The sequence below is a fragment of the Bombus huntii genome, chromosome 4, assembly GCF_024542735.1.
Source record: "Bombus huntii isolate Logan2020A chromosome 4, iyBomHunt1.1, whole genome shotgun sequence".
NCBI lineage: Eukaryota > Metazoa > Arthropoda > Insecta > Hymenoptera > Apidae > Bombus > Bombus huntii.
Genome location: NC_066241.1, coordinates 13,354,070 through 13,380,127, shown reverse-complemented (window position 1 = coordinate 13,380,127; position 26,058 = coordinate 13,354,070). Strand labels below are relative to the sequence as shown.

At 35.2% G+C, this 26,058-nt stretch overlaps 1 protein-coding gene across 4 annotated transcripts in view; it reads right to left on the bottom strand.

The window, feature by feature from the left end:
* The window catches only part of LOC126864452 (ras-related protein Rab-37), a 179,736-nt gene that overhangs the window by 113,107 nt on the left and 40,571 nt on the right, over positions 1–26,058 (bottom strand). For all 4 annotated transcript variants that reach the window (XM_050615820.1, XM_050615823.1, XM_050615821.1 and 1 more), the window contains 2 exons: positions 22,474–22,588; positions 13,566–13,823 (listed from right to left, as the gene is read on the bottom strand). In XM_050615820.1, coding sequence (XP_050471777.1) covers positions 13,566–13,823; positions 22,474–22,536 — 321 coding nt within the window. In that variant the 5' untranslated portion in view covers positions 22,537–22,588. The remainder of the gene's footprint in view (positions 1–13,565; positions 13,824–22,473; positions 22,589–26,058) is intronic.

Sequence of the window (26,058 nt, the reverse complement as noted above, 5' to 3'; positions counted from 1 at the left end):
TAGAAAAGATTGTTAAGAGAGAGATACAAATTTTGGCAGACAAACGAAACACCGTTGTACAACAAGGAAATTAGTTGATTTAAATATTTCAGCTAAATAACAAACAGCCGGAATACTATTAAATAACGTAAGATCAGAGAAATTGTTCAATTAGCCAATATTCTTTTATTTCTCTTTGTTTCTCTCGTCATTTGAATATAAAACATTATAACAGGATATAAAAAATGGAAGTGAATGTTGGAAATATGATTCCAAAGTTCTTGCATATTTCACTCGAACAAAAGGTATAATCGTACAATCGTCCATTGTGTGAAATTTGAACGCGGGAATAACAAGCTTTAATTAGGAATTTCATAATACGCACATGTGCAGCGTTGCATTTTGCTTTAATGGCATAATCGTAATTCCATTACCAGTTGCGAAAAATGAATACGAGAAGGTTTAACGTTACATTCTGTCTACTGGCTTCCAAATTTCCTCGAAATTAGACACCAGGGATGTTATTAATTTAATAATAAGGTTCATGCGGTAGGAACAAACGCGATTTGAGAGTTAGTTAATTGAATATGCGTCGGGCTTGGTATCGGGGCTAAACAAAATGGCAGAGAATCTGGAATACGCGGCATGTGGAACTTTCATTGCCTGATGTCATTACCAACTTTTATCATTATATCCTCTGCTTCATAAATGTAGCTTTCCTTTCAAAAGTTGATTACGTACACGGAAATTCTATTTTACGAATTGTAAAGGAAACTATTATTATTTATAATCTGATGCTTAATGTCACGTTGTTTACAGTCTGTAATTTATATCGTTTCTATTTACGAATAGTTCCATACTTACTAATCCCTTACATGATTATGCGTACTTTATTATTATGCATAACCTAACATTAAACATGCTGTAATATACATTTCATAGTATGTATTTATAATCCATAAATTATATCAGTGGCGTTTTTTGCCTGGCCTTCGATACACCCCCAGTACACGCTACTTACAATCTACTTATAACTATGATTTAGACTCTTTAAATTACTCGTTATTTAACACGTTAATACTATTTGTACCAATCAACGCATCCCATACTATTTGCAACATAAAATTCCTTCATTTCTTTCTCTAATACAGTAAAATCCATATCCATTTCCAATCGTTTCATGCAACGTATATGTGAAAGTAATAATATATAACGTTTTATTAAATACGAAATTTATATATAACAGAATAATTATTTTATATGTAACGTAATAACTTGAAGTATTAACGAACAGCGTTCTATTCTCTTTTACATCTCAGACAGAAAAGATTTTGTTTTATTGCACATTCATTCATTCAACATTTACGCGATGCGCTCGTCTCATGGCGTTTACCTTTTGTCTTCCTCTCTTTCGTTCCTCGCTCGTACGAACAAATGTACACACGTCTATTTTCTAACAGTATAATCTAAAGTTGCTTTACATCGGTCCACGTTCTAGTAGATTCTAATTTAAAGCTCGGTAAAGAAAAAAGCGCAAGCGAATATCGCGTGCTGGCGAACGGCAAAAAGCCGGAAAGGAGAGCGTCGGCCAGATCGAACGCTCGCAGAATATATTAGCGAAAAACTCAATTACGAGCGAACAATAAGAAGGATTCCGCCTCTGCAACCCCCTTTTTGCGGTGGCCGATAGTCGAACGAAATTATTACTCGACCGCCGCGTTTCTTCGCCCATTACCGGGGCAAACTAACTTCGTAACCGTTCGGAATTGCAAATCCCAGCCGACAGCCTCTTTATGTATTATGGATCCGAAGACGTCGGATGGCCAGCGCCCGATTCGCGAATGAAATCTAATTGATTCACCCTGGTAACACAAAAATCTCGCTGGTTACTTTGATGAAGAGCTATAGTCACCCACACAATCGCGATAAATTGCACGATCCTGTAATACGTGCACTACCGTGCGCAAGTATTTGGGCGCTTGGTGCAATTTAATTAACAGATCGATATTTTTATTATATTTTATTATATTTATCACTTAGTTGCCAATCCAATATTTTCAACATTACGACAGAGCAAGGATTCTCTATCGTTGATTATTTGCTTCTAGCCATAAGTGGGATCAAAACGTTAGGCTAAATTGGAAGTGAAACAGGAAAGTGTCTGCATCAGTCGAGTTTCATACGTATCTTTGATAAATAGCTGACATTTCATAAACTCTATAGAAACTTTCAGAATGTGGTTAAAAACATGTTCTAAGCATTCTACGATTTATCTTAAGTGTCTCTATAATTTCTCTATATTTCAAAGCTACCTTCGACAATTGCCTTTTCATTCATGTTAATTAACATCGACTATTATTTTTATCGATATCTACTAATTATATGTTGTTAGCTGAGATAAGATCAGACGCATAAATTAATACGCACTTAATATGTACGATAGCTAACAAAAATATTCTAACGATTCTAAAAGATTTCGATCTACGTATATATTATACAAAACACCTTGAAATTTCATTAGCAGTGGAACGAGATACAAGAATCGTGGTTATATTGGTCGAATTTGAAACGAATCTGAAAATGTACGTAGAAGTTACAAAATATTTACTGAAAGTATACACTTGGCAAAGCTCACCGAAATATTTTTTTTTATTATTTAATTTGTATTTTACAATTTGTCCAGCTGGACATTCGGTAAATTTTTCTAGCTCACCGAAATATTTTTTTTTTTTATTATTTAATTTGTACTTTACAATTTGTCCAACTGAACATTCGGTAAATTTTTCTAGCTCACTGAAATATTTTTTTTTTATTATTTAATTTGTACTTTACAATTTGTCTAGCTGGGCATTCGGTAAATTTTTCTAGCTCACCGAAATATTTTTTTTTATTATTTAATTTGTACTTTACAATTTGTCCAACTGGACATTCGGTCAATTTTTCTAACTCATCGAAATATTTTTTTTTATTATTTAATTTGTACTTTACAATTTGTCCAACTGGACATTCGGTCAATTTTTCTAACTCATCGAAATATTTTTTTTATTATTTAATTTGTATTTTACAATTTGTCCAACTGGACATTCGGTCAATTTTTCTAGCTCACCGAAATATTTTTTTTTATTATTTAATTTGTACTTTACAATTTGTCCAATTGGACATTTGGTAAATTTTCCTAGTTCACCGAAATATTTTTTTTTATTATTTAATTTGTACTTTACAATTTGTCCAACTGAACATTCGGTAAATTTTGCTAGCTCACCGAAATATTTTTTTTTATTATTTAATTTGTACTTTACAATTTGTCCAACTGGACATTCGGTCAATTTTTCTAGTTCACCGAAATATTTGAACACTCAGTTACACACTACATTAATAAATCACGAAATGTAACAACCATCTGTAGCATTCTAGTTCTACCTTCAAAACGTCTGGTAACTTGTACATACGCTTTCAAATTGGTATAAAATTTTGCTATTACAATCACGATAATCGTGTCGCATTACAGTCCTAACGAACTTTCAAAAAGTTTCCTATGTTTTCTAAAAGTGGTCGAATACTTTCGTGAACCGCTACATCTACAATTTCCATTATACATAATCTGAAAAAACATTCCTTCGAAGCGACGATAATGTCCCTAAAAATGGCAAACGTCCCTGCGGTTACTTAGCCCTTCTTGTAGCCACGTTTCACCTGTCATTGCCCGATCGAAAAGGTTGATTCTCCTTTTATCGTGAATCCGAGCAACCGGCTGCTTCCAGACGAACCCCGACGATTCAAGCCGCGTTTTTCGCGTCCGCGATCCATTGGTATTCCATGCACCGCCTCCCCGAACTGGGAATTGTAAATTGATAAACGCTCTTCGATAAAGAACTGACCAGAGTCTAACCTATCTGTCATAAGGTGTACAAACCTTTTTCCGCTGAAATTCCTCGATGGTTTTTCGCGTTGATAGAAGTGAAGAAATATTTCAATGGATGTCGTACGTACTTTTGGTTCTACGTACGCAACAATGGTATAACGTAGGTCTGGCATAGTGTTAGTTTGATCGAGAAGTTCGTAGTATTTTTATTGAAAATTTCTATGAAGTAACAAAACGTTGGAACAAATGTTTCTCTTAATTGGATACTAAAATGAGTCTACAAAAAGCATCGAAAATCCGATAATAAAAGCAGATTACAGTTTTTAGCGAGACAACGTTGAAGCTCGTAATATCCAAGAAATTTGTAGCTCGGATGTTCGTTTCTATTTGTCTCATTCATCGAGTACGATATCATCTTGCTGTTCTTTATCGCGGTCTTTACGAGACTTATTCGAAAAATGTAGGCAAGAAATAAAATAATGTAGAGGTCCGTGAAAGTTATTCGAAGGAATCCACTAGCGAAATAGAGGAACAATTTCTCAACAGAAGATTTGTGAAATTATACACATCGAAAAGTTTAATTCTAGTGACATCTTTCTTAACTATCGCCACGAATTTTTCGAACAACCCAGTAGTTCTTGGTATATTTTACGTTGAAGATTTTATGTCCAGTGTTTTTCGCAGTTGTTTTACAGCTCGTGTAGCATAGAAATACGATATGTACGTATTTGGCAGCCACAGTGCGAAACGTCAGAACCTACGTGCATCATGGCAGAAAATTCAGAATCGGCCATTTTCATGAATTGGCAAATTGACCGTGCAAAGACCAGCAAACGTATCGACTCAAAATTTGGTAGCTGAGGAAATGACTAATAGTATTTATCATAGAGTTTCGATATTATATGACAATTTTAACCAAGAAGGTAGACTTCTTTATACCTTTTACTAATTTGCAACCTTTCAATTAAACATTTCTCATTTCACAAGTAATTTTGCTACAATTTTCTATGCGAACCTTTTCACGTACGTCGAGTAGTCTTTAAAATATAAAGCGATACATAAGAAAAACTCGCGAGTCTTTCGTCTAATCGCAATTCTTACGAAGCACAGGAGGAAAATTGTTTCAAAATCGGCTATTTTCTGCTGAATATAAATAACAATTATGAAAGAAAAGCATCAGTATTCGTGCAACAGTATATACTTTTATTTTTCTCAGCTGGCCCAGTAGGTCAAATCAGCTGAAAATTCCAAATTATACGGATAGATCTAACAGAAAACTGCTTCTCGAGCCACTGAATCCATCTAGAATTCTAAAGCTACGAAATCGAAAAGAAAAAGAGTATTACACGAGAATAAGACAAGAAACGCTAACGTGCCCAACGGAATGAAAATAATGTTTAAAAGGAAGAAAAAATAAAAAATAATCAGATTGAAGATACGAGTAATCCTGCGGTTTCCTTGGAGCGTACACTCGCTCGCTGTTCTCTCCTGTCCTCTCGTACATTCGTCGGCTTGTTCTCGTCTTCCTTCATTACCACGAGGCCGCTAACTCAATTTGTATGCAACTGCGCGAGCCCGCCAAATGCACAGCCGCTTAAGGTCAGCGCAGTTCCTAGCCGAGTTCCAGGCTGGTGCACGCGGAAAAAATCCGCTCGATCTCCAGCTTCTTTTTCCTTTTCTTTTTCCTTTTCTTTTTTCCTCCTTCCCATCTCCGGCTGGCGGGTTTTCTCCCGATGTTGGCAAATAACGAACGAGTCGAGGCACTTTGTCGCTTTATCGTTTCGTGACGATCGCAGGTAAAGCGATTTTTTAGTTCAAGCAACGTTACCTCTGTTTCTGACGGTATTGGCGTTTGAAATTGGTTGTTTGTTTTAACGTGAGATTAGGTGAATTTATGATTATATGGTTGATACAAATTCATGGTGATAGCAAGTGAAGCGATTGCCTGTTTAAGAAACATCGGGTTTGCTTCTGATTATCGTATTGGCCTTTGAAATTGGTAACTTTGATTCAGCATGAGATCAGGCGAAGATACGAAGAAACGTGATCAGGATTGGTCGATTCAGATTCGTGGGCGTAGGAGCTTGGTTTTTAACGATTGTATCAACAATGATTTAGTTCGATTTAGAGAATAAATAAGATTGATGATTTCAGATTTTAGATTTCAGTTTAAGAGAACTTGAATTTCAAATTGGATACTTTGATTTAGAATGGATTTTGGTTGATGTGTATCATAGGATAGATCAATATTATTAGTGAACTGTATCAGCCATTTGATTCTATTACAGGAGAAGTAAGAAGATTACAGAGGATCATAGACGAAATTTAGATAATATTAATTTAAAAAAGAAAGGAAATATTCTATAGTTATGTCAGACATACTGAGGTATAGAATTCTACATCTAAATTTCTATTAGCTCCCAGCATTTTGAAAATTAGTATGATACAATATGCGTCAATAATGACATGATCGACATACAAATAATATATCAAGGAAAAATTAAATTAAATTCTGGATAATTAAATTAAATTCCAGAGAAGAAAAATTAGATTACGAAAACAAGGACAATTAGAACGAGCGTGAAACAATTTGTATCATCCAAACACAAATTTCGAAACGAAACCATCTCTCCTACAATATCCTGTTCGAGATAAATCCATTAAGTATACAAATTAGATACTCGTCAAGTTCAGAATTAATATTTGCTAATACCGAAGATCAACAAACTTGCTGCAAGTTCTGGTCGTGGCCGTTTGAAATTCAGTCTTCGATATACAGAGACGCGATCGATGCGTACGATACAACCGGAAACACGTAATTTCCCCATGAATGGTCAAAATCAGCCGGATTCGACGTTAATGCCACGACGACGCAACGTATCGAGCAACGACTTAATCATATTCCAGTAGTAGCGCCGTCCGGCTCAAACACTCGACCATAGCCAATTGTGCTCTTAATCCACCCACACAGTCTAGTCACCTCTCCACTGCGTCGAGTGCTGTGAATCAGCCTATTGATCGAACCTGGAGAACCACGAACACTTGGAATAACATATACACTTGATCGAAGATCATTCGTTGGTCCATGCTGTTTGCTCTTTAATTTCATGTTCCTCTTAATGGTTTATAGGTCTGAATTAGGTTAATCGTCTATAGCCTTCTATGGCGGTCACTTCAGGCGATTAACGAGGATCTCTTACCTATCTGATTGCGTGAGAAGAAAAAATAATTATCTTTTAATTCTCTGTGGAAAATATACTTACGTATGGAATATTATTTATTTTGAAAGTGATTTACAGCCATAAATATATATAATTTTAGTTAAATTCGTCTAAAAGAAATTTATATAATGAAATTACATATTGATGAATTAGTAGAAACATTGCCAGACTTGACATAATTATTTTATGTTCTTCAATTGACTAATATGACAATCGTTAATTTTCTCGAAACAATAAAAATTGAACTTGCGCCACTTTCAAAATAAATGGTCCATGCATGCCTATCGAGCGTTGAACTTGGTCATTCGCAAAAAGAATCTCGTATACCCAGGAATATTTTTATTCAAAAAATGTTTCTCGTATCTTTTAGAATTATACTTGAATTATGCTTGATTTATATTGTACTGTGCTTACGGATACTTATTGCACAAATGGATATTGTAATTACAAGATGGGTTCGATATCATAAGAAAAACTAAATCACACTATGGTTCGAAAATTTCATTACGCGCGTATCTCACTAAAGTTGCAGTTGTTCTACGTTTGAGATTAGTAAATTTCAGATAAGTTTCAGATTTAAGAGGCTCAAGAAGTTATGAGCATTAGACAATTGCACATCAGAAAGTCCATCGATTAGTAGAAGCAATGAATTCGTTTGACACTGTCATAGACTGCGAATTTTGGTACATTTAAATATGAAAATGCAAAAATGTACAGAATGCACGTAATACACAGAATATATAGAAAATACCCAAAGCTGCATAGTATTTAATAGATAAAGCAATTTTCTACCTGGGCTCCATCTTTTTCATTGTCAGCTTCATCGAAATATTTACGAATTTGCATAAATATCCACAGTCCAGTCATGACGATGACGAACCACAAAGTATCCGAAAGATACTCGATAGTAAATTGAACAAAAGGAACGTGGTTTCTCGAATCGATTGTAAAGTGCACGAGCCTCCCTTCTTGCCGAAAGATTTGCAACAGTACAGCCGGTTGCAGCGCACCCAGCTCTTCAATTATCCCTTATAGGAGTGAATACTCGCTGGAAGAAAATGCGAGGCAAGAACCGGCTCGGGACCGTGGACCCCCTACCGGTTTTACTTCGCCCTGCCGATCACTGGAGCAGTTCTGGCTCCTTCCCTCGAATCAGACCCCGAGGATTCCCTCGTTAATTGCCGTGACATCCTGAAAACGCTTCGCGAATCATGCACCTCCAACGATGTTCTTTCCTTTGTTATCGTAGTGGAGACCTTTTTCACAATTTTCGGCGCAGCGATTGTTTGATGAAGATTTGATATTTATTAGATACTTTATTGGATACTTTATTTATTAGATACTTTATATATTTATTACGTAATTTAGAGCATTATGAAGATATTCATTAGATGTTTTGGATATTTATGCTAATTATTCTTCAGACGTTATTTGGTATTTTTTTCCGAAGAATTTAAAAATCTGTAGAATTTACACTGTATGAATATGATTAAATACTTTACATCGTATCAGGTCGATAAATAATGTTTAATTAATATAAACATAATGTTGACGGTACGTTGAATGTAAATAAAAGAATTGATTAGGAAATATATGGACGACAGAGATACAGGAAATTATCGTTAATTATCGCTACCAGCAAAGATTCGTGAATAGTATTACTCGAGCGAATAATATAATTAGACTAATTGGTAAAAATATAACACGTTCTTGCGCTTTTTGTAGCTGAACTGGTATGCACAAAATGAGATAAAAAGTCAAGATGGTGAGAGAAAATTGAAGGTAATGTTAGAAATTACAAATAATCCTTTTCGTAATATCAATATATCTATCCGAATCTAATCTAATAATATCTTCTCCGAATATATTATTTGATGCAATTTAATCATAGTATACACATACAGGCACCCTCTGCCTGTAAAATATGTCATAGGAGGAATAGATTCTATTGATATTTCTAGCGATAAATCTGAACAAAAATAACCAAACGACAGATGTATTTATTTAGCTCTTTCATAATATGATTTGTTTCCCAATAATTCGTATTCCATAATTAATTAAATTTACATTATTTACGCTACGTACAGAAAAATATAACGAAATAGAAAACATAATAGGATAATAGGTGATTTTCGTATAAAATCTATTTCCCTACTTTATCGTAGAACGTTGCGATCTATTCGAGTTTTATACACGAGTTACTATAATAGGATCTTTCAAAACTATTTGAATCTTACTTTGCATTCCCTCGTAATATTATATAGATGATGTTATATACCCCATAATATTATATACATATTGGAGAAATAGCTGAGTCGAATCCTATCGTTATACATTTACCTCTTATCATAATCACATACACTGCCGATCGTAAGTATTGGCACACTTATTCGAAAATTCGAACAAATGTTACTTCATTTAATAGGTACGTTACATCATGAAACATATTTAATGCGAATGGAACAACACATCTGTAGTAAAATAACTGGAAAATGGAAGCGATAAAAGGCATGCAATTTGTACTATATATCAGCTGATACCCTGATAACTATAGCCGATAGCGTATATCCGAATTTGCTATACTAAGAACATACTAAATTCTATTCATATACCATTACTACGAATCGACGAAACCATGCAGATACTCATTCGCGATACTACGCGTCCATCGACCGGGCTTCAGAAATAGATTCTAAAATTCAATCGACGCCGTAGGAACGGCCGCGTAAAACCGTAGATCGGCCCTGCTATCGATACGAGGTTGCAGAGAACCGCGGTCGATCCCGAGCCCGATAAACGCGGGTTTCGTTCGAAACGTGAAACCAGTTCGACGCGAAAGCGTGCAAGAATCGGCCGTGCACGAGCCAGCCCTGACTAACGATCTCCACCGCGGAACGATATCTCGCGACTCACAAGAAAACGAGATCTCCTTCGAGAGACGCGGCATCGGGGCAGTAACCGTTCCGCACCGTCTGATCGTAAAACGACGGACACATTGTAATCGCAGGCAAATCGGAATATCGCTTCCGGTCGATCGTAAAATCCCTATCTGCTTTTATTTTCTATTCCTTTCGAATCGGCCAGGAAAGCATCCACACGATTCTAGGCATTAGAAATGAGATTTATATGATAGCGCTGTGGTAAAACGGTTGTTAGAATTGATTCTTTTGGCTTTCTTTTTACTTAGAAATGTTACGGAGCAAATTGTATCCTAGTCCTTTTGAACTGTCCACGAAAGGATCGAGTCAGGATTGCAAACATTAGAAATGAGATTTATATAGTGGCGTTGTGGGAAGATGACTGCTAGAACTGATTTTTCTTTCATTTTTTTGTCTTTTCTCTTTATTAGAAATGCAAGAGGGCAAATTGTATCCTAATCCTTTTAAACTGTCCGAGAAAGGATCGAGTCAGGATTCCAAGCATTAGAAATGAGATTTATATAGTGGCGTTGTGGGAGGATGGCTGTTAGAACTGATTTTTCTTTCCTTTATTTGTCGTTTCTCTTTATTAGAAATGCAAGAGGGAAAATTGTATCGTATTCTCGTTGGAGTGTTCACGAAAGGATCGAGACAATTGCAAACGTTAGAATTGAGATTCATGTAGAAATGCTCTGAGAGAATGGTTGTTAGAACTGGTTTTTTTGTCTTATTTTCATCAGAAATAGGAGAGAGGAAATTGTATCCTAGTCCTTTTGGAACGTGCAGGAAACGATCGTGGTGATTTCAAACGTTAGAAATGAGATTTATATAGTGGAGGTCTATGGATGATTGCTAGCGGATGATTGTTAGGCTGCCTTTTTCCTTTTTGTTATTAGCAATGGCAGAGAGGAAATTGTATCGTGTTCTGTTTGGAATGTCCACGAAAGGATCGAGGCAACTGCGAGCATTAGGTTCGAGATTTATGTAGCAGTGTTCTGAGAGAATGCTTGTTAGAACTGATTTTTCTGTTTTTTTTTTTTTTTTTTTTAATGGGAGAGGGAAAATTGTATCCTATTCCTTTTTCAAGCGAATGATCGAAACGATTGCAAGCATTAGGAATTGGATTTATATAGTTGTGCTGTATAGATGGTTGCTAGTTTACTTTTTCTCTCTTTTATTTATAATATAAGAGGGGAGAAATTGTATCTTATTTCTTTGGGAATATCCAGAAGAAGATCGAAACAGTTCCAGGCATTAGAAATGAGAATTATATAGTAATACGTACTTTATGTGAATGGTTATTAGAAGCGAAGATCTTTGTCTTTTTATTCTTTTTTTTTTTTCATTTGAGATGCAAGAGAGAATTGTAGAATGATAGGCCAATTGTAATGGAACTACCATCCTAAAGTTTTATGATGTTTTCTTACCTTCAATAAAGCTGCAATATTCGATGTAGATTATGAACTTTAAAGTACATATAACCTTCAGCATACTTGTATATTAACAAGCTTTATCTATGCCACAATTTCAACCATCGTTTTATAAATACAAATTTCTGACACGGTCGCTATTCAATTACAATCTACTCAACTATAATAAATAAAATAGCACATACTTTCAAATAAATAAGACCCACTAAACTCAAATTCCTCGATCGAAGCTTATAATCGCTATGTAAAAGCTATATAATATAAAGATAAGTATCTTTTTACGATTCTCATCCCCTGAAATCCCTTTAAATCTCCAAAAAAAAAAAAAAAAAAAAAAAAAAATGGTATAAAACACACAAAGTCGTCTAAACAATAAAACGATGTAACCGGAAGAAAAAATGAAATTGGTGTGAAAAGCCAAGCATAAAGGCAGAAGGCAAGACAAGCAAAACACGTACACGCAGATAGATAGGATATTCATAAAAGGGATAGAAGAATGGTTAAAGAAAACGTTGAGAAGAAAGAGGCGGTGAACGGGGTCGTGGTTCGACGAAGAAGAACGAGACGAATCGAGGATGGAAGAGGGATAGGCACGGGTCTCCCTGTCGAGAGCAGAGCCGAAAAGAAAAGGAAGAAGCCGAAGGAAGGACGTAGTGGATCGTGTTGGGGGCCGTACCAGCGATCCTCGGGCATTCCCGATCATTATTCCACAGGCTTGCCACGGGGAGGAGGCCAGCTTGACCTTGGTACGAAGGCATGACTGACCTTGTTGCTGCTACATCCGAGAAACGCTGTGTCCCATCCATCATGCAAATGAGCCGGTAATGAATATCAAACGACGTTCTTGCGGTGAATATTTTTTTCCTCGGCTGGATACATGCCGGGAATACTCGGAATATCCACGCGAGAGCTAACGTGTACTTAACGTTGGATGTTGCATCGGCGAGTAATGGCGAGACGTCGGGCAAATAGATTTTGAAGGAAACAGAGTGTGCAGGATGTGAGCTGGCTACGGACGTACATGACACAGGTTTTAGGGAAGAAGATTTAAAGTAAAAGTCAGCAATGGTAAGGATATCGGAGGATCAGGGTGTTAGACGTGTTTTAGGAGAGTTGTATGTTAGTGAGAGTATGTTCGTCGATATTGAATGCAGAAAAGGCGAAATAGGACCTAAGGATTTATGAGATAATGCGGTTATTTTGAGGATGGATTCTCGTGAAGTCGTGAAGCTGATCCTTTATTCTCACCGGTGTTGTAATATCATGAAAACGAAGGTGCTGTATATGTATAATAGTACAGGAAGGTATTTGAATACTAATTATAGAAAAGTCTTATAGATGCAGAGGCGGACAGATATTTGTGTGCCACTTTAACAGTAATCTAATTGTAGTAATTGCAACATTTGGTACCATGTTATAATATTGTTATTTATAATCTAATTGTTCTTATTAATTATAACTCTCTTTTTTTTAAATTGTGCTGTTTTTGGTACTGTTTATCCTTTGCACTTTCTTTTCCCCTTCATGGTATATTATGTGTGTTACATACAATTTTTTGAAATTTATTTTATTGGCAAATTTTGTATCTGTGGCGAAGAAGAAAATTATGGTTGAAACTTCATTCGTCAAATAAAACATACATTCAGGCAATTATTCGTAGGTTGAAATTTCCCCGGATTATATCAGGATTTTAGAAACCTTATCGAGTTCCAATTACGTCGTAATATAATTCAATTTCTAGGAAACTTTATCGTAATACGTAGTATTACTGAAAGTTTGAAACCTTTAAAAGAGACCACCTCAAAACAACTTGGAATCTCCATCACGAAATCCTTTCAAATGTCTCATCTTTCGATCCATTTTAATCATAAGGTCTCCAAATTTCCAACGCATTCAAACGAATTCTATAAATCCATTTTCATCGAATCCATTCGCCACATAATATCGAAGAAGATTCGCGTTTCTATACAACTCGATCCGGATTTAAACTCCATTTTCCTCGTGCATATCCTCTCAGAAAGTAAACATATAGGATGTCAAGAAATATACCAGAAAAATATATCGATAATTTTTAGAAATTACTTTAAAAATCATGAATTATTCTATAGTTATTGAAATTATTCGGCTAGTTATTGAAAAAATATACAGAACTCACCTTGTGCGCCATTCCGGAATCTTCTTCTTTGGTCCTTTTCAGGCTACTCCTCATACTATCGTAGTCTCTGGACGAGTAGCCATAGTTATCGTCTAATACTTCCGCTGGGGGCTTGTAGTCTCGATATCCGGTCGGCGAAGGGGTCATGGTCAAAGGTTGGCCCATAGACCTCGGCGTTAAACCGCTGGAAGCCGCCATGGAGACATCGTCTTCCACCTCGAACACGTCGTCGCTCAGGCTGTCGTCGCCCATCATGATCTGTGGGTGAAACATCGACCGGAAACGTGAACACGCGATGAATTATGGCACCATTGATATAGTTCTTCTTTTTGGAGCGGTTCTTCGGTTTGATTGATAATAAAAATATTGTGGCGATGATACAGAGATATCTGATTTTTAATAACAGATTATTAACAATTCATCGTAGTAGTAATTTTATTGTATGGTGAAAATTGTGTGGTAGAAAAGGAAATTTGTTATGTAAATTATAGTACTCTCCGAAAGTTAGATTCGAACTCTGTTCGAGTAAATGTGATTTTTATAGAATATTGCAAATTTGTATGAAAACTACGCTGCATTAACAATAAGCTGATTATAGCAATTGTAACATTTGTTACCATGTTGAAGATGACAATCTATATAATATATCTATATGATTATGACTCTCTTTTTCTATAATTGCGCTGTTTTTCGTACTTTTTATCCTTTGCACTTTCTTTTGCCCTTCATGGTATACTATGTGTGTGTGACATAAAATTTTGCGAAATAAATAAAGAGATTGTTGATATGATGTAGAGATATTTGCTTTTTAATAATGTTGTTTTATCGCAGTATTAATTTTATTCGATGGCAGTAAAAGCAATTCATTGTACAAATATTATAGCGCTCTATGAAAATTCTATTTATCAGTTTTGTTATTTAAATGTGAAAATCTGATGTTTTTCTGCGCTATTGCAAATTAGTAAGTCAATCGTTTCTCATAATTTTTTAACGGCATTGCATATTTATAGTAGGCTTTGAAAGTGAATAAGAATTAGATATAATGAAATGAATATTCATTTCTTCACAGAGTAGATAAAATTGCATTAAAATGCAAAAATAATCGAGTGTGGTACTTGTTGTTAGTTCACCGATGATATCCACAAGTGAATGTGTTAATTACAAAACGAAGTTGATAATTACCGCGTGTATTATAACGTTGCGAAAGTTAAATTATATCGCATTACAGGGGATTTTTTAACAAATTTATTTCGTCGAATCTTGCGTTTCAAATGAACAAAAATCCTCTACTTTTGGACACAAGAGTAGCTTAAATCTACGTTACTCACGCAATGTCCATTAATCTTGAAATTATTCAAACAATTACTCTAAACTGAATTACAATCGACCAAAAACTTTAATTCATCGAACCAGTAGATACTTTATCGATCCAATATTTTTAAACGAAGAAGAAATCCTCGATGAAATTTATACATATATTGTCCGAACAATAATACTAATGATTCGGAAGATAGTAGTTCTTCGACATACGGTTGAGATTCAGACAATACGAATATTGAAGCAAAAAAAAAAAAAATCAAACAGAAAGACCTCAGTGATTGACTGTAACGCTGAAACTGAAAATAACACTCAGGTTGCTGAAGAATGATCATCATTTGAAATTGCACATTTGAAATTTCCCACGTGAGAAACATTTCGCGAAAATTAAAAGACGCTGCCCACAGGCGTTAGTTTCCGCGTTATCTGTCCGGTTAACGATGTTTTAACTCAAATCTCACGGCCAACCAGCTATCAGACTGGCAATATCGGCCACCTACACAGATCTCACCCCAGCCCTCGCCATAGGTATAGTAAATTCACGAGCAATTCACGAGGACGTCGCTTCTCGATGGAAAGACGGACTCCCCGCACCGGTGATCCCGGTCGCTTAATATTTTATTATAATCCGAAGGACGCGGCCAGTGCCGGGGCGGCGTATATGGCGAAGAAACGCTCGTGGTACAGAGAGGGCCGCGATAATTCTCAGCAAAACGAGGCACGGCTGTCGCATTATCAAAGCTACCGAGAAAACCAGTTCGTAGAAGCACGCACGCAACCACGTTGCTGCGTCTGGCCGTTGAAATAACTGTCCTTCGATCGGTCGACATCTCCATCGGTACGCGACGCGGCCTTGCGATCTCTTCAGATGCCAATTAGTGAAACGCCAAGCGATAGTGGTACTCGCTACGATCGCTAATGATGACTGCTGATGAAACCGAAGCTGCGAGAATGAGGTGAAGAAACAAAGTCGACATGTGAATGGAATTCTGCACGATCAATGGATTAACAGATGGACGTGGATTTTTATGCGTTTACGGGAAATTAGAAAGGTCAAATTTACGCAGGACGCGTATGGTATGCCAAAGATAATAAAAAATTAATCCAGGAGCTTCCTGAAATATCTAGTAGGTACATCAATTCTATTTTTTGAATTAATGAAGCACATGAATTTGCATAAAAATCTACAGTCTAGTTCAGTGATTAACGAGACTACGAATCTTTATGCAAGTTCATATTTTTGAGAATGCAGTTTAAAAGGTAGCACCTTGGTGGAAAATTGTTTTACTTGTCAAGTACTATAGAAAACACTATGCTGAGAGACATTTCAAAGTACTTTTTCATATTATCTGCATTTTGTGCAATTTTGCACTTCCAAAGTTCCTCTAAATGCAGAAAATTATTTATAAATGAACGAGTTTTGGTAAATTGTTGTTTGGAGATTTTGAACGTTTTATTTCGTACGTCAATTTGTATAAGATTTTTTAAGCGACAAATTTTTGAATCTTATTTTATCGTTAGTATTTATTAACTGTTATAAACGTTAAATATTAATCTTTCTGTATAGACATTATACAGGCCCTTTTACAGCTGAAACTTTAAAATTCCTCTTTTCCTAGGAAAATGGACATTGAGTCAGTGAATTTCATTATTCATTAGAGAGAATAATTAGGAAGGTACTGCTGAGAAAAGCACAGCTGGGACCATCACTTTATCATATTTTATAACGAATAAAAAATGTTGCATTAATAGCAAGACAAAAATTTACCCAATAATCAATTATCACGACGGAGGAATAAAACTTTCGTTTAATAAACTATCTCGTAGAAATTTATATAATAATTATTTATAAGGTAATCCGCATATTCTATAAAGTGTTTTAAACGTTTTGACTCGAACCGTAGGTATAACATTTTAATTTTCAATGAAACGAAACGAGTAATATGGAAGCTCAAATGGATTAAAACAACTTTAAGGACAAAGCAGACTTTTGAAGATGAAAAATTTGATACCTAAGGATCGAGGAATCGCTTCAAATGTATAAAACTATCATTGTAACGACGAATAGAAAACGATTTAGAAGGAAGAAAAAATTACGCGGATTTCGTAAATAAACGTTAAAGAAATAAGTAGAGGGTGAAAAATGGCGAATGAAGCATTTATATTGAAACATGTTCGAGCTTAGTTTGCTCGTTCGCCGAAGAAACTCGGAAAGAAAGTGAACAACGTCTCTGAAAGATTCATACGCGACTTTCAAGCTCGTTCAGCGCGAAAGAGAGATTACATCGGATTTCTTCGACGCCTCTCCCTGGTAACCAGAACACTTCCATAAATCATACATGACTCTCGTCCTCTGCTATAGAAACGTATCGATTCTACGTTCAGAACATCGTGGTGAACAATAAAACAACACGTGTTTAGTTCCATTTTATAATCATTTGCAACTGTGAATTCGAGATAACATAATTTAATTGTATAATAATATGCAATTAAGAATATTATTATTGGATAAATATTACTGACGAGCTATATAATAATAATAAAATTATTACTAATTTTATTATTTTCAATAACTGTTAGTATATGCTATCATTAAGTAGATAGTAATACTAAGCTATAGATATATAATAGTACGTTCAATGCTCAAAATTGGTCAATTCTATTACAAATTACTATTATTCTCAATAATTATTAAAGCAAAAGAATAATAAAATGAAATTTTACATTAGAATTTTTTATTATTATTACATTCATCAACTTATATATTTCTATTTCTTACATTTTAGTTTCTATGCAACGCTACTATCTTTTACTATCTTTTTATTAACTTCAACCACTCGTTTATACGTGCTACAATTTTATTCGGTTCTTATGCAGCATTATTTCTATATATTATCAAGTATATATTTAACTCGCAGTAATAGTAATATTTAGGAGTTATCATTATTTCTACTCGATACTACAATTTACGCTGTTTTATATTCTGTATGAATACTATATTATCGCTGCTCTTAGTTGCCACTATTACGCGTTCCAACCGAAACTACTGGTTTTACACTAATATCAAACTTCGCACTTGCGTGTTTAAACATTCTGATGCAAAAACGTTCGCATAGTTGCTATCAGTAAACCAGTTTGCTTAGTTATTGGTTATACGAACGTTCGTTAGTCGTCGATAAATCTCAATCGAATAGATATGATCGCACAGAGACGATTTCCCGAGAACTTGCTTACTTTACGACAAGTTTTTCATTCGTCGTCCGTCGATCTGCTTGCGGAAAATTTAATTTCCGTGGCGTAGTCGAGAAACGAAACCCTGTCGGATACGTGTCTCCACGAATCGTCATTTCTCGACGATACATCTTGTTGTTTCCACAACCGTATTTCGAGATTTTACTTATTAAAACGTCACAGTGAGTGGAACGAGATGGAATGAGAATGAAATAAATCGGTACGGTGTTGGTTAACGCGGTAATTGGTCGAACGAACGTGCAATAAATAATATTGTTTCGATTAAATGGACTCGTTTATTAACCCATGGCTTACGATATCGGAATTATGATTTTAATTCCAGCTTCAACGTTAGCTTCGACGAGTTATCGCTAAATATAAATTACAAGATAGCAGAAACTATCGCGAGAACTCTAACAAATAAAAAATTCCATGTTTTTTACAGGGAATATTTATATCACAACTCTATGATAATCTAATTTTAAGAAAAGGAAACTGTATAACATTGAAAAATTATTTTACTTGCTGTGCGTTAAAATTACTATACCTATCTACTACTATTAATACTAGAAGGATGAAAACCATGAAAATATCCAATTCCTAATTTCTCACAGAAATTCTACTATATATAACAGTGCGAAAAGTTCTTAAAATGCGAGAACCAAAAGTTGTCTTCCTCCTTTTTGTCACTTTTATTTTCTTGACACCTGACTTTTATCCTTCAGTTACTCTATATAGTTCAAAAAAATGTCCAATTAGCCTGGCTGTAACAAATAAAGCAGCATTTGAAACGTGCAAGTTCGTAGCAGAAAGAAATCTTTTAGAAGATTATCGAACAGCATAAAAGCAAGTTTAGAGACAAGATTAAAATTGATTTTAATCAATTCATCGTCCCAAGGAGAGCGGTAGTGATCAATCACGCTGGAGGCTGCAATAATTTAATCCAATCGTGGCGCTTCCGTTCCTAAACGCTTGGCGCGTCACGATCCTACTCGGTTCTCCCTCGAGAATGCTAATTTCTCGCTTTATGCAGCCTACCTAATCGGTAGCTGGCTTCTATCAGGAGCAACATGATAAATTCATGGGGCACGAACGTTGTGAGCCGTGGTTAGGGGTGGGACTACCCCTAAGTCCCGACACAGCTCGACACAGGGCGGTCTGCTGGCCGAAAAGAAATGGAGGGCGAAGCATTACGAACTCGCGTGTTGGTGCATGTATTTCTATGCCAAACCACGTGCTTCTGTTAATGAATTTTTACTAAGTTTGCGGCAAGTAAATAACCGATAGCTGTTCGCATTTTTAAATCGTTATGGCTCGTTTATTCTGTCATACTTCGCTTTTTCTTTCCTTTCTTTTTCTACGTGGCAAAAATTATAAAATTCTTGTTCATAATTCAGCGGATACTTGCTCGGTTCGAGCTAAACGATCGTTAGAATGTAGATAACGACTTCCTGCTTTGATTCTATTGCTTATCTGTAAGATACTTAGTCGAATTAAAATATACATTTTACACTATGAAATATCATCTATGAATATATGCTGTGTATTATGAAATAAAGTTAGCATTCGCGTCGAATGTTGAAATTACATAATGTCAAAAGTATTGCACGTGCTAATAATCATTTTGCGCAAAATAGACTAGCGTTCAGTGACCTATAGACAGTTACGTCGATATAACAAAATATATGAGATAAAAGTAGTATCTACATGTATAAAAATGTATGAGATGAAAGTATTAGGTCGTCTGAAAAGTTTCTTTCGTTTTATAAAGAAATAACGGATGCATATTTTCAAAATAAAGATCACAACGTTCGATAGATTAGGTTTCATGTTTGTATAAAGATGCGTCGTTGTAAAAGACGTGTCTGTAAAAGAAAGACATTTTTTGGACAATTTAATAGTAGCTACATGTACAAAGATATATGAGATGAAAGTAATGTCTATATATACAGAAGTACATACTACATGTTAGTATTCGGTGATTTTGGTCGATTTATAGTAACAACATGCAAATTTTACCAAATTGTACAAATGAATGGTAAATTAATAACTGAAAGCAACACTTGCTGCCTTTTTATGCAATCAACAAGATATAGATATGTATTGCCTACTTATCAAAAATCACAGAAATAATTTGTTTTAGTGTTTATTATATATAATGGTATATAAATTTACCACTTAAATATCGCTAGTTGTATTAACATCAGGAATCTTTCTAGCTATATAGAATATTCTTCTTAATCTGAACTAAACTGACAAAGTAGTTCTGTAAGGTAGAACAATTACGAACATCAGTTTTATTGTCGCTTACTGACTTCCGAAAATGAATTTAATCGAATTATGATACAGATACTATGTATTGTACTAAAAGCAAATTATCGCAGTTTGATTTGACAGTAGTTTTCTAATTGAAATATATCTTATCAAAAATAAACAAGTAGCTGAATACTCTTGAATGGTGGTATACCAGATAAAAGTAACATTTATACATACACAAATGTGTAACGTATGCAAAGTATAGTATGCTTCACAATATTTAGCAACTGAAAGATTTTGTATTCAGGTTCCAGCTTCTCCCTTACGTCGGTACAAATATGAATTTGCGTAAACATTCGCAGTCCATTAACTCATTGTACTCTGAAAGATATTTTATTCCAGTGCTGACAAATTTTTGCCGATACCTGCACTGCAGCCATAAATATTACAACGCCTACTCGTTATATCTATTGAACAACTCTAACAAATCTTACTGTATTTGGCATTTTACGCTATAAGACGCGAATAGTATAAATGAAACTATTGATTTACAATAAAATACTTAGAAGATAAAAACAGTGAAAAGCATACAACTTGTATTAAATAGCAGTTGACGTCCTAATACTTGTGTACGCCGGTGTATGTCAAAATGTCTCTCGACCTCAACGTCGAAGATTAAAAACGTCGACTCCGTTGATAACACGTTAATAGCCTCATTATTGCAAAAAATACACATTTGAAATTCCATCCTACTATTTTCAAATCCTCGCTTCATCGTTAATCCCAACGAAAAATAATCTCGAAAACATTTTCCATCGCGATGTCTGCGAGGATGTTGCAATCCTCTTAAGAATCCAAAAAGAAGGAAAAAGGGGACGCAGTTCGTGTCATCGAAAAGCAAAAAGGGGAAAAGGAGCATGTTCCTTCCGTTCGGATGAAACCCTCGTTATCGCGCGGGCTATCCACGATCGAATTGATCGTCTGTTCGATCTAGAGAGGATCGATGGAGGCCTACGTACACGACTGTCGAGCGGAATACTTGCAGCACCGGTTTTCGCGTTGCTCAACGACGGCCCGGTTCCGCGGTGACGATAAACTCGCCCGCGGTAATTGGCTTACGAAATCATCCCGCGGGAAACGGGCTCGCGACACTTTGAAAAATCCTCCAGGGATTTGGTCGTCTCGTGATGGCAAGACATTACGCAGATTGTGTATTACCAAGGTGAATGATGGCTGAGGTGTACTTATAAGGAGCTGTCGAACAGAAACTTTGATCCTTTTGAAGTTTGTTTTTTATAGGAGACGCGTGTCTGGGGATCAAGATGATCCAGGTGGAGTGGTATCTTTATTTTTCTGGCTTTCGTAATTTTTTAAGACAGTTATTTGAAAAGTAACGATCCAAATTTTCGACAATATTAGATCGCATGAAAAGTTTCTTTCGTTTTATAAGGAAATAATGAATGCGCATCATTTTCTATTTTATATTATTTTATCGAATTACGTATGATCCATTTTGTTCCATCAAAATAAAGATCACAACGTTCGACAGCACGTTTGTATAAAGATGCATCGTTGTAAAAGACGGGTCTATAAAAGAAAGACACTTTTCGGACAACCTAATATTAATCATACGTATATCGATTATTTTATGTATGGCGGCCTTGTACACATGAGAACCGCACCGCCACGCGCCAGTCGTAATTCGTGTAACTATGTGATTAGCCATGCAACTATAGTCTCTGATTAAACTTATACCCAGCAACGTCTTTCCTATTGTCCATAATTATCAGGATCCATCACGAGTTTCTAGAATTGATCGAGTAGATAAATATTTCTTTGTCTTTTTGTATATGTACATTAAGTACCGCGTAAAATTGTACTATCTTTATAAATTTACAAGAAATTTGTTTATTAAATCTCGTTAGTTTGAAATTAATGTTACAGGCAGCAGTCAGAATTTTCTTTACTTCTATAGATTTTTTATGAAATAATGTTGCAAGGCAAAGAAATTCTAAGTTGACATCCTTTCAAATTCTTAGGTTCCGTGAAACAGATATTAATTCCAAGCTTTTAGTTGATAGGAAAAAATGTACGGTATACTCACGTTAAGAGACGCGGAGGCGGGGACGGTGACCATGGGAGGGACGTCACCACTGCCACCCCTCATTTTGCCCCTTTACACGGCCCACCAGATTGTTCAACGACGTCACATCAGATCTCTGTTAAGAGAGAAAGCACCGTTAGTCAGTGAATGGGAGCAGATTTGTAAGCTCGTAATTCGATTCGAGGGAATTCGCAAGGGGCTGAATACTTGATAAACGAATACGCAACATCCCTTGTCGATTATGACATTCGCACAGAGTTTCGCCATTTATGAGGGCAAATTATAGCAATATGGCTTCAGTGTGGAGCGAGGTGACGAAGGGTTGTTTTGCTTACTGAACTAAGCTTTTTTAGGGCGAGGGTTCACTGTTTCAGTCCGTAAAGCATAAAGGGATGAATTTTTCCTTTTATAAGTTTACTTAGACCTTAACTCTTTTAACCAGGTACAGAGGTTAAGGAATATTTTTAACATTAATACAATGTTGAAAATTTCGTATTTTTTTACGTTTCGTATTTTATGTATTACATTTCGAACAATGCGAAAGAAGACAATAGGTTTATTACTTGTTCAAAAATACGCGGAGGTTAAGGAATATCTTCAACATTAATTCGACATTTTACATTTTGAACGGTTCGAGAAAAAAAATAGGCTTAATATATTTCTTTTCTATTTTTGACATCAATTCCACGTTGAACATTTTCTCCTCTACCTTTCGTATTTTACATTTTACGTTTCAAACAGCACAAGAAGAAAATAGGTCTATTATTTTTTCAAAAATACTCTATTATCCGAATAGGTACTTTGTTATTTGAACGTTCTGTTATCCAAACAAAGTGTCCGTTAAGACGGCTACGGCCGGGTCGACTAAATCTGTCGACTAAAATTGATCAAGTAGACTAGTCGATGGTCGACGAAACTAGCCGACCAAATGTTTGCGTTCATACAAAACGGTTCACTAAAATTTCTCATCAATCGACCGTTCAGTCGACCAGTTTGTTTGTAGCCGCCAATTGTACTCCAATGCTTTTTCTTTTTCCTATTTTCATATGTATTATCGTATTATAATCGTATCTTTTTATATTTACCAAAAGAAAAAGCTACGATAGAAGATACAAGATTGTGCTAAAAATTTTTGAAAAAATCACGAATCTTGCGACTGGTTACAATAATATAGTCATCGAGAAAAGTGATAAATACCTACAAATGCTAAAGAAATTAATTTTTGTTTATACATTATTATTATGGCGAATATTATTATGATACTGACATTAGAATCATCAAATTCGTCACATATCATTACATATCATTATCTAGAAAATCTCAATTTTATAGATTTATTTATTTTAATTAATATCATTTGAAATATAAATATAAATATATACATTGATTTATATATAGAACATTTGAGCACATATTGCAGGCAGATTCTAGTGTTAAATATATCAGTTTTATTTATAATTTAAGATCTCGAACGAAATAGTAACTTATAACAATCATAATGATATAATGCTCATTGAAATTTATCAGATTTTTGTAAATGTCTTAGTCTTCGCAACATTGTAATATTTCTTCGTACACGTAATGTTAAGAAGTACTGTTTGTTTATTAATGGTATGTGTCTTACAGTGAGCGTAGAATTGATACGAAACGATAAAGACGACAGAAACACTTGTAGAAATTAACGAGATCGTTCGGTAATACATTTACGTGGCAATTTGTAGTCGTCTGGAAGTCACGATTGCGTAAACAGATCGGATTTAGCCCCGAGGGAGCCGAACAATCTTCAACGTGCGCGCCGTCACTTTTGCATAAATGAAACCACGTTAAGCGGATTGAAAAGCGCGGCATCGCGACGCGAGTTTCCCAAACGAAAGTTCGTTAGTTCGAGGAAAATACCAGGACGCGAATCTAGACGAGCAAACATAGTTAAAAATTGCGCGTCGGCTCGCAGAAACATGCTTCGTCAGCGAAAACATGCGATATTTTTACTACCAAGAGCGCGCTGAAACTGACGAAGGTTTAAACGAATTTCTCTATTGTTTCATAAATTATAGATTCGATGGAGTATTGAAAAAGTGGCAAAGAACTTCCTTAATTAATTCTTTTCTTACCAAATTATGTAATTGTAATGTTGCTCGCAAAAGGCGTAAAAAATTTCCAAAAGCTTAGAAATACGCTTGTCTAGCCAGATCAAAGTTTTCTTAATCTTTTTTAGCGAAGACCTATCCGTTTCTTAAGTTTCAGCGACAATAAATAAAGTTCCCTTAATTGATTTTTTCATTGCCTAATCATTCGACCGTGTTGCTCGCAAAGATCATAAGATTTTCAATTAAAATTAAAAGCAATTAGTAGAAATAAAATTATAACTAAGAGACTTAATGTGTAATTAAAAATTAAAATTGGACTGCAAAATATTCAAAGCAACGTTTGCGAAAAGTTGAAACTTCGCACGCAATGCTAGCATAATGGCACACTAATAATTCATAGAATGAAATTATGTATCTATATCCTTAAGCAGAATGAAGATATATTCCCTGATATTAATTTTCATTAATAAATTAACAAGGAACGTTCGCGAACGATCCGATTTGGATAAAACTTTGTAGGTTTAAAGAACAGCCAAATATAGTAGATACATGTTTTTTTAGCTGCGGAAACTCAAGTTTAAAAGGATAAAATCAGCCTCCAAAGTCCTTTCGTCCCTTTTCTTAGATCCCTCAAGAGATAACAAAAAAAAGAAAATGTTATTAACAAAAATTGGATGCTCCCTAATATGTTAAAAGAAAATTTTAGTCAACCAAGAATTTAAAAAAAATGCATAAAAATGTTGTTCTATCAGCCATTCTCATTCGAAAAAACGACTATACATAAAATAAAATCGATCGTTACGTTCAAATCGGAGCCGGATCGTTCACGATTTTTTTAGTCTAACGATCCTCGTTATCTCAGTCGAGACAGAAACTTGAAAAATGGATTTACAAGTTTGTAAAACAGACGCGAATTACGAAAATTGTTCATTAAACTAACGACTATTAACATAGTTTAACTTCATTTCATGAAGTTGGTTAACATTGGGCCGGTTTCTTTGGCCGGATGCCTGCGTCACGTTGTCGCCATTATCCCGGGCCAATTTGCACACTCGCGTCTCCCCATCGGTAAATACAATCGTGGGAAAATTATCCAGTTAATTTTTGTAATTGACGTCTCCGTGCAATTACCTTGAAAGGACTAGGTAATATCATTTGTAAAAAGATACCAAACCTGTTTAACTCATAGTATGGAATATGCGCAAGTACTACACGACTCTTCGAATAACTCTTCGCTTAAACTTCAACATTAAACAATGAAGAATAATTCGAAGAAAGAATCGAGGAACTTACATTGTAATTTCTATAGCTTATTTTAACAAATTAAGCGTTGCTAAATATTCGGAGATTTTTTTTTGATCTTTATTAACCCTCTCTCCAGGTGAAGGTTATAATAGCAATTTTATTTAATCTATGTACATGTAGCGTAGTTACCTATATATTAACCTCCGCGTGACCCTACTCTCTAACCTTTTGCTTTATGACATTTTCCACAAGT